Below are 9,572 nucleotides of genomic sequence, written 5' to 3'. Positions count from 1 at the left end.
TGCTGTGTGTGTGTGTGTCCAACGTTTGCTATGCAGCCACACTGGTCAAGGCACGTAATAAGTCTCATGGGAAGCACCTTTGCAGCCCGGCTCGGTTTTGTAGTCCATTATCGTTCATTCCTGGTCATAGAGATTTTTTGGTTCCTTTGGAAGCAGACTTCTTTCAATAAATAACACAAATATATCCATACGTATAGATTTAGATAAACATGTATAAACTACATGCATTTCATATAATTTAAATAACTTATATATACAGTTCCCCTTCACACCCTGACTCGGATGAGTTCCTCCAAAACAGCAAGGCTGCAACCAGCTCGCGGATTTGCAGCATGAAAGCGGACCCACGTCTTTCTTCAGTCGTTTTCGATGGCCACCAAAGTGCACGACCCCGTGGCGGAGAGCTGGAAACGGAACGTCGGCCGGGAGGTTTACGTCCTGTGACGTTTTCTGGACAGTGCGCAAACGCAGGAGGTGTCGATGCGTATCCACCTCCAGCCGACCGAATTGCGAACCTGCGTCAGCGCCCGCACGTAAGTCTGCGTGGTCTTACACTGGGAGTTCCAGTTCTTGTCGTCGATGCCCCGACAGCCTCCCTTAAAAGGTCGAGGGGTCCGACAGCGCGTCTCGTAAAAGTATTGTTTGATATCCTGCGCCGCGCTGGTTTTAATTTTGTCCAAAACGGTGACCGGGGTCCCCCTGGTGTCCACCGCTTGAGTTTTATCAGTCACCCACTGGCTCTCGCTGTCGCACACCGAATATTCCCCGCGGTAACTCTTGTGCTCCGTGTAGCGCTTCTTCCGGGTCTTGTTTACGGACCTCTCGCCCATCAGTCCGCCGCTCACAAAGTCGTCCGCCATGTACAACGGCGGCGGTTGCAGCGGCGCCCGGTCGCTCAGCAGCACCCGGGGCGAATTAAAACGCTTGTGCTGCCTCAGTAGCTCCGAGTTCAACATCATCACCTGGTCCTCGCCGCCCCGGCCCGCCTCCTCCCTCCAGTGCTCCGCGTCGCCGTCGGCACTGAGGAGAGGCGGCAGTGCGTCCCGGTGCTCCGCGTCCCTGCTTTTCCCCTGCTGGCTTTGGTTCCCCCGGTTCTTCCCCCTGGTCAGGTCAGCCTGGAGAAGCTGTATGATGAGGGAGTTTAAAGGATCCGGACTTGTCGGCGGGAGCTGCTGCTGCTGCTGCTGCTGCTGCTGTTGTTGTTGCCCCTGGCGACTGTTGTCCATGTTGGTTGCCTGGATACCATAGAGGTACACGAGGACCATCATGTAGAGCAGGATGGACATCACTAGATTCACCTGTAAGATCTGCAAAGACAGACAGGAAGCAAGTTTGAGAACTTGTTGGCCCCTTTTTATTTTCGATGGTGACGATTTCTTCCCAAGATGAAACTTCACGTCAGCTGACAAACTCACACCATGTCAGAGACGATTTCGACAGCACGTGCTTGTTTCCGTTGCAAATTAAGCCCCGGAAAAAAAAACAAAAAAAAAACAGGGTACAATCCTCCTCCACTTCCTCTTGAAAGAAACATCGTCCAAAATGACTTTGAAAATATTGCATGACATTCTAAACTAAAATAGCATTGATAGTAAAAGTAAAAAAAAAAAACACACACACATGTAAAAATAATATAAAATAATTTCAGAGCCACAAATTGACTTAACTGTTTTCTACCCCCCCCAACACACATGCCGATCAGGCGGCATTCCGCCTCCCCGACGACCCTTTCCATGGCTCTTGCCCCGCAGTCTTATTTTATCCTCCCCTATTGGCCTCATTGATAAGTGCTTCACTCAAGGCTATACAGCTGTTTTGTTCCAAACCCCGGAATTCTCTTGACGTCACGTGGACACTCTCTTCCTTTCACAATTACACACACCCTCAAGTTCTTCTATATTTCCATGCGCATATCACATTTAATATCCATCTTAATTTCCTCTAGTATAATGATGACTTGCCAAAAGCAGCGATGGGATCTAATCTGATTTCATTGTTCAAGAAATGACAAGAGTACTCACTGAACCGCCGATAACGAGCAGGATTATCTTAAACCTTGCTTTTCTGCGAAGACTAAATGCATTCTGTACATCCTGTAAATTACTCCCGTGGCAGGTTCGGGCAGGAAGAAACATTTGACGCCTCGGGGAGCCCAAAGAGAATTCCTCGCATTCACAAAAGTTTTGCAAAGTTGCGTTTACGTTACGCTCGGCCTTTTAAATGTCTTTATTTGGTTACTAGTTGTTTTTTTCTGCCTAGCCCTTGAAAGTAGGTGAGCTGGGGTTACTATGGCGACAATTTATCGCTATTTATTAGAAGGATCGTGAAGCGCCCGCTGGTCATTTTAAGGTCAAATCGTGACATGTCATCGGCAGCGTCGGAAAAATGCTTCGCCTCAAAGTGTCTTGAAATATAAACAGCATGAAATATGTTTACAAGAAGGTCATCAAGCGCCTGTGAGACTTGCTCAAGGACAATTTTTTTTTTCATGTGACATTCAGATGGTTTTGCGGTCGATATAAAACCGGGCAAATCTGGAATGCTAAGTTTCGGCGGGCTTTGTCTAGCGCCGCCGCAGTGCTTCATGTGATTTTTTTTTTTTTTTTTTTGAATAATACTCATAATTTGTACTGGCTCCGTCTTCTTCTGGTGTCTTGCCAATGATCTGGGCCGTTTCATCGATGGTGACAATTGAAAGTTTAATTGTGCAGATGTCCTCAAAGGCTTAAACGAGGCGGATTCGACAAGCGAATAAAAGTCAAATGGATCAAGTCAGTTGAAGTCGTTAAAAAGATTTTTTTTTTTTTTGTCAAGCGCTGTAATGAACTGAAATTATCTTTTTGAAAATCTCGAGAATATGAAAGGAACACATTTTTATTTTCACATTTAATATCCTGATGAAACATGTATTTGTTTGTTTTTCTTCCCTCCCGCTGTCTCATTGTCACTAAAATAAAAGCAAATGTCAGGCCGGGGCTTAATGACATTTTGTTTTTGTTTTTTATTTAAGTGTCAGCGTTAACCACACTTTGATCCCAGTGTCAATTTCTTATCATGATTTCTCATCAAGCTGCAGAAAAGGATGTTTTGCTTCATATTAAAACCAAAGCGAAAAAGATAATAACCAATCACATCCAAATAAGTTTGTTTCATGTGGAGCTCTGCTTTGTTTTTCGGTAAATCTTTTATGAATACATTTCCCAGTTGCATTTCGCACCCGTAAGAATCTGATTAATGGATCGGACGCTTGATGAAAACCGCAATATTTTATGCTGACAATTCCCACACATGCTGTTAATGACAAAGCGGCTCATTCAAACAGCACAACAACTCACTTCTTTATATTCCGAGTGTCGGCTTTACGCGGCCGTAAATATACATTCGTCACATGGTTGCAGCGTGACGCTGAATGTAAACGTTCGTCACAACGATGCAGCAGTGTTTAACAACGATTGTGTCAAATTAAGCGGCAAACTGAGATAAATATATGTTCGGTATCCAAAAATAACCGCGTAGCTTTCACTTAATAAAGTCTTGTTCGGCTTGATGTTGACGAATAATTCAAACCGCCATAGCTAACCCATGCTGTCAGTCTCGTGGCGATGAGCTATAAATATTCGAACAGATATAACCACACTCACGGGCATATATTCTTTATCCTCTGCAAAAAACAAGTCAACATCTCCATGTATTCATTACATCGCCCCCAGGAGGCCAAGGTGTAAATATCAAAAGTGTCCATTAAATTGTAGCAAACAGCATTTGATTCTTTATATTCTATTTCATACTGTTTTTATAAATTAAATTAAAATTTTTTTATTTTTTTTATTTCAACAACACTGTTTGGTTTTGCAGGTTCTGATGGAATTGTCCAACCATTGCAGCACCTCTCCGGGACACAAAGGTAAGATCATTTTAATGAATATATATAAATGCAGATATAATAAAATATATATAAAATAAAATATAATAAATAAAATAAAAAATATATAAAATGAATATACAATTTTAATTTGAATTATTTTAAATGTACTTTTTTTTCCAAATTGAAATTTAGACCAAAGTAATTGGCTATAAAGGGTGAAAGAGATTTGTCATTCACGGTCGGGAACGGCGTGCGCTCGGAGGCAGCCTCGTGTTTATTGGAGCCTTTCCATCACTGATATTACATTAGGCGCGGCTATGAATTATAAACTGCTTCTTGAAGTGGCGTAACGACACAGTGGAAATAAACCTCGAGCTTAAGAGTCCAAATAAACGACACACTGGGGGAATAATCGGCATCACCTTTCAACGGCGGTGTGAACACGGCGACTCCCGTTGATAGTACAGACCGGGCGGGCGCTTAGTGTCCAAGCTTTACAGGACAGTGTGCCAAAGCAGCAAATCCTCCCCGGGGATTTTCACCCCGCGACGTCTGAGCGCTAATACTGACTCCAGATGTTTGTACGGCGAGAAAAATGTCAAGCATGGAGAAAAATGTCAAGCTCAAGGTCATGTTTGCGGCTCGTTTTTTTTTTTTACCCTCCTAATGATCCTAATAATAAACAGCCCAGGAACGATGAACAGCAACGCAAAAGTTACGAAGGCAGAATTTGATACAGATCTCCGTTTCGTCCTCCAACCTGCACAGGAGGTTGTCGAGCTCAGTTAAGAGGGAAGGGCGGAATTCCAATGATAATAGGGAATTTCGTTTCAGGAGCCTTCAGGCAGGTGAGTCATCGAGCTATTACGCCGTGACACAACTAGTTTGCGAGCGCAAGCGTCGCAGGTTGTTAGCGGTCATGCTAGCAACAGCTGATTTGATTGATTTCCGATCAAACGATGTGACAGCTTTGTTTATAACACTTGTTTTTAAACGTCATTATGCATATCCTTTGTTCTTTGTTCCATGGAGCACATCCTGTTTAGAGATGAATCTTATGATACCAAATTTGATTTATTGCCACTTTCCCCCCCCCCCAATGACACGCTGTTGGAGTCTTGTCGTGGAAATTTAGCCCTCCAACTGGTCATTTTATAATCACGCCACAATTAGCTGGCATGATTTGTATCCCCCCCCCCTCCCAGCCCCTTACCATAAAAAAACCAAAAAAAAAACCAGTTGTCAATGTGGTTCGTGATCAACAAATCTTTCCTTCTATGAGCCAGTGAAATGTTTGGATGCTCCTGTAAGATCCTTCTCATGGTGTCCAACGGTTAAAAAACAAATAGTGGGCACCCGTAATCCCAACGACAGCTACTCCGATGTCGGTAAGCTCGTAGACCTGTTTGCGTTCACCGGAAGAGTTCGTTCGACTCCAAACGAGCCACGCGTGTGTATAAAACAGAGAGTACAGTTGATTCAGTATTATAACCGAATCGCCCTCAGAGATCAGGCCAAGTTAATCCAGCGTCAAGCCTAATGGAATCACCTACACAAGAATAGACTTGTAAGGCTCTACAGTGGCTTTGACCTTCCTCAGTTGTGTGTGTGTGTGTATGTGTGTGTTTGTTGGTAGTATTTTATCGTCTGCGGCCTCTGCACTTGTTAATCATCTGGACACACTCGAGGAGCACAACTGCTTCGCCACTGTCGAGACAAAGAACATGAATTCAAATGCAGGAATTTAATTCTATAGATCTTTTTTTTTTTTTTTTTTTATGGGGGGGTCCTACCTGGAGTGAGTAGATGATTAACTGCCGAATGTTTTGTGCTGGGTGACCAAGTTTACTTTGACTTGACATTGAAACTGGGCGCCTTTTTTCAAACTAATTCTTTTTTGATTCCAGTGCCATGAAAAAAATGATTTCACATTTTGCTCCCGCAGATATATCACGCTTGAGCGTTTTCAATCAAGCCGATTTTGGACAACCCAAGTAAATATAGAATCCAGTTTCTAAATGAAAAAATACTGTCCTGTCAGTCAGACAAAGTGAAGTAAGCCAGAAGATGTCAAAAAGCAACGCATCATGCTCAGAGCGCTATGACGACTCATCCAGGAGTTCACAAACGAACCCCGGATGGAATCCTGAGAATTTCAGGCCTTTCAGCAGTAACAAGGACACCGGGCAAAAATCGAATTCATAAGCAAGGCAAAAACCACTACTGACAAAAACAATACAAAGGCTTGGCTCACATTTACCAATAAACGTCTGGGTGATCGCCCAGACATTTTCACAAATAGTTTGTAAATATTTCCAAATTGAAAAACACTTTGGTCTGTGGCAGCTCTGTTACTTAAGGACCTCGACAAAGTCCAGACTTGAATCCAATTCAGATTTTTTTGTATTACCGATTCTGTGACGAGTCATTCAAAATTTTTGTTTTTACATAGGCTGGGATATTTTTTTACAATAATAAATGAAATCATTTAGGAACTCCATTTCATAATTACTTGGGCTGTCTTTATGTGATATTTAAATCAAACAAGAGTGTGGTGACTGTGGAAAAAAAAAATCTGTAGTGATCCATCTCTTTTTCATGGTACTGTATATTTAGCAGTCACATCTGAAGAACGTCCTGAGGCCCAGTAACTCCTGGAACAGCTTTAATAAATTAATTTTACTAAGTGCAAGCAAACAATCGCATTAAAATGAAAAAAATCGGTAATTGTTCATAGATCCTTATCAAAAAAAGTTGGTAGCAGAGCAAGCCGAGCTGAGCCCACATGATCCACCTCAAAATACGGAAAACAATAGATGGTAGCCAAGTTTCCGCTCGGAAAAGCGCCTCGATACAAGACGCGGTGCCGTTGTTCTTCTTATGATCCCCGGATGAGATATTATACGATAGATAGCGATTAGCATGCTAGGAGTCAGCTGCCATTCCGCTAATCAAAGAATCTCATGTACAGCAATAATATTTTCGAACTCTGTGTTACTTAGGAGTGCCCGACTAAAACGTCAACATTTAAACCGTGTTTTAGTACAGTATACTGTACGCCCGTCGTGCGTTTGATTTAATGGGCCCCTGACAGAATGTAAACAATAAGACCAAATAATTCTGATGAGTTGCACATGTCTGTCCAATTCTTCTCATCCCACTCTCCGGCGGGACCGCACGAGTCGGACTTTCACTTTGTTCTCCCACTGACTAATAAAACGGAGATGCGTGGGCAGATGCACATTAGGGCGGATCTCCTTGTCGAATGCATTTGCGACATATTCGACAGAGTTTTATCAGAGTCACATTTAGGATTCAATATTTAGCTTCATTGCAGAGATTAAAGTTAGGATTAGTTTTATTTTAAGGTTCGGGTTAAAACCAAATGGCAGGACAAGCAAGGATTAGGTGTGTGTGTGTGCGCCTGTGTGTGTGCGCTTGTGTGCGGTTGACACACTGGGCAGCGAATTGTACCCGCCGGCCATTCGAGCGTCTGTCAGTTCAAATATCAAAGCGGCCACTAACCAGACTAACACGTTGCCACAGATCACCGACGGGCATCTCGTGGCACTTTGACAGATCCGCCACTGTGCTGCCAACTCGCTAACCAAGTTCGCGCTTGTATACACTTGATAACAATCGTTCCAAAGTCGACTCGGATTCGGTCGCTAGGCGAGACAGAAAACGGACGCTTCAAAGTGAGTCCGTTTATCAGCGTTATTCCGCCGCTCTTATCAGCAGGTCGCAGAGGGCGCGTTTTGAAAGTGGAAAGACAAAAGATGAATGGGGATGTTGAAAACTGGGGCCGGTTAAAAGAAAAATGAGGTCCGTAAATATCAGGGCAGCAAAAGTGAGGGAGATAAAGTCAATGATTCCAAACAGAGGGCGTAGATTAGCGGGTCGGAACCGGCGGTCATCTGAACGAAGTGCCGGGAATGCGTAAGCTCACCTCGGAACCGTCTGATCGCTATCGGCGCTTCCCGTCCGTCACGATCAATAGAGCAAAGACGCTGCTCATTATTCATTTTTTAACGTCATAGTCGCGTATTAAGATAAACGCGAGCAATAACTCACGTCGTACGTTTCTTCGCCCGTGATCGCCCGAACCGCGCGGCATGCGTTTAATCAAACGCATTCTTCGCTCGTACAAGCCGTAAGAATGCGCCGCGTATAAACACTCTGCGAAAAAGGATAAACAATGACGGGGGCCGGCGGGGCTCCGAAAATTACAACCGCATAAGATGAAAGGACACAACTCGATCCAAGTACCGCCGATGTCTTTAGTCGGCGAAGACTATTGGAAGACGATAGGGTTCAAAGGTCAAAGCCCATCAAGGTATTCTCTCGTCTGACAACTCAAATTCCAGCACTCCCGTATCTCGACGTCTTCCCAGGAGAGCCTCGTGAATCCGAGCAGCGCTCTCACGGAAGAGACAGAAACAAAAAACAGACATTGAAGGAAAATTCTTCTCCTTCTCGTCTTTTGTTGCGGAACCGGTACAGTGGCAACCTGATCGCTACTGTAAAATCTGGACTCATCTAACCACATGATTTTGGGTCCAGATCGCTATCGACACACACTTTTTTTTTTTTTTAGTTTACACAGCTAAGTGTCTGCTCTTGGAAGCAAAAGCAAACTATTAAGACTCTTGGGAAGAAGTGACGACTCCTTCCAAAGTAAACATTTCACGGAGATGGTCTCGAGACCCGGGGTTTTGAACATGGCCGTCCTTTGCTAACTATCCGGGGAAATCCTGCAGCATGGCAAAAAAATTGTCAACAAACCATCCTGAATCGACGCAGCTGTCGCCCAAAACGAGTTGGCATCTTTTTCGCCGGGGCCTATAAAGTCTCCTAATTCCCCTCACCCTGCTGCTCGCTTGCATGGCACAGGCGGGAGGGCATCCAATCCGCCGCTGCAACAGCTGTTCTCCAGCCCCCTTGCACGCGGACAAGCGCTCGAGTCGACTCTCGGCGGAAAAAAAAAAATGCGGCCAAACCCTCACACCTGCATCGTCAAGCCGTCGCGCCGCCACGTTTCCGAACTTTACACTTTGACAAACTTTCCCAAAAGAAGCCATTTTATTATTATAAAGTGAATATATGAGCAAGTCGACAAGGCTTCACGCCTCCCAAAATACAAGCTGGACCACATCAGCTCGTTCCACTCCCTCGAACACGTCCGCACGCCTTTCCTCACGGCTCCAGGGGACGCTCACAATATTTATGCGCAACTTCTCGAAACCCAACCCCTCTTACCTGCACAAAAGACACAGGGGGGGGGGGGGGGGAATCTCTCCTCCCTCTCATTTGTGCTTTTTGTATTGGCCCAGAGCAGCTTTTTTAAATACATAACGTGTGTTGTACCAAAAAAAAAAAAAAAAGGTCAATATTTACTCTGCAGCCCTTCAAAGATTCGAACGCCGCCTTCGGTGCCAAGTTCAGTTCCGCCACTTGAAGACGACCAGAGTTCTAATTTTTTCCATTTGATTTATTTCTTTTGAATCAGTAACCAAAGTTAGTCCTCCTACCGTAATAAAGGTAACCATAGCAACGGCCGGTTAGTATCCAACAGAGTCGACATGAAGGTGATTTAATTCTTGGACAGAATCCTCTGGCGAAAAACTTCTCTCTCACTCAGGAGGGCTTGCCGAGCGCCTTTACACCACCGCCGCCACACTGCTTCTGGAAGGAAGGAAGGAGAGGA

The 9,572-nt window shown here is 44.3% G+C and overlaps 1 protein-coding gene across 1 annotated transcript; it reads right to left on the bottom strand.

Moving 5' to 3' along the window:
• Positions 1-9,572, bottom strand: ntf3 (neurotrophin 3). The gene is made up of 2 exons (XM_049761054.2): positions 9,397-9,572; positions 1-1,307 (listed from the first exon to the last, which is right to left on the bottom strand). Exons 1-2 carry the CDS (start codon positions 9,412-9,414, stop codon positions 432-434), a joined length of 894 nt encoding a protein of 297 aa, XP_049617011.1. The 5' UTR covers positions 9,415-9,572; the 3' UTR covers positions 1-431.

This window comes from Syngnathus scovelli, chromosome 22 (assembly GCF_024217435.2).
Source record: "Syngnathus scovelli strain Florida chromosome 22, RoL_Ssco_1.2, whole genome shotgun sequence".
NCBI classification, from domain to species: domain Eukaryota; kingdom Metazoa; phylum Chordata; class Actinopteri; order Syngnathiformes; family Syngnathidae; genus Syngnathus; species Syngnathus scovelli.
Note: the sequence above shows the minus strand (reverse complement) of the source record. Positions and strands in the feature narration are given on the sequence as shown.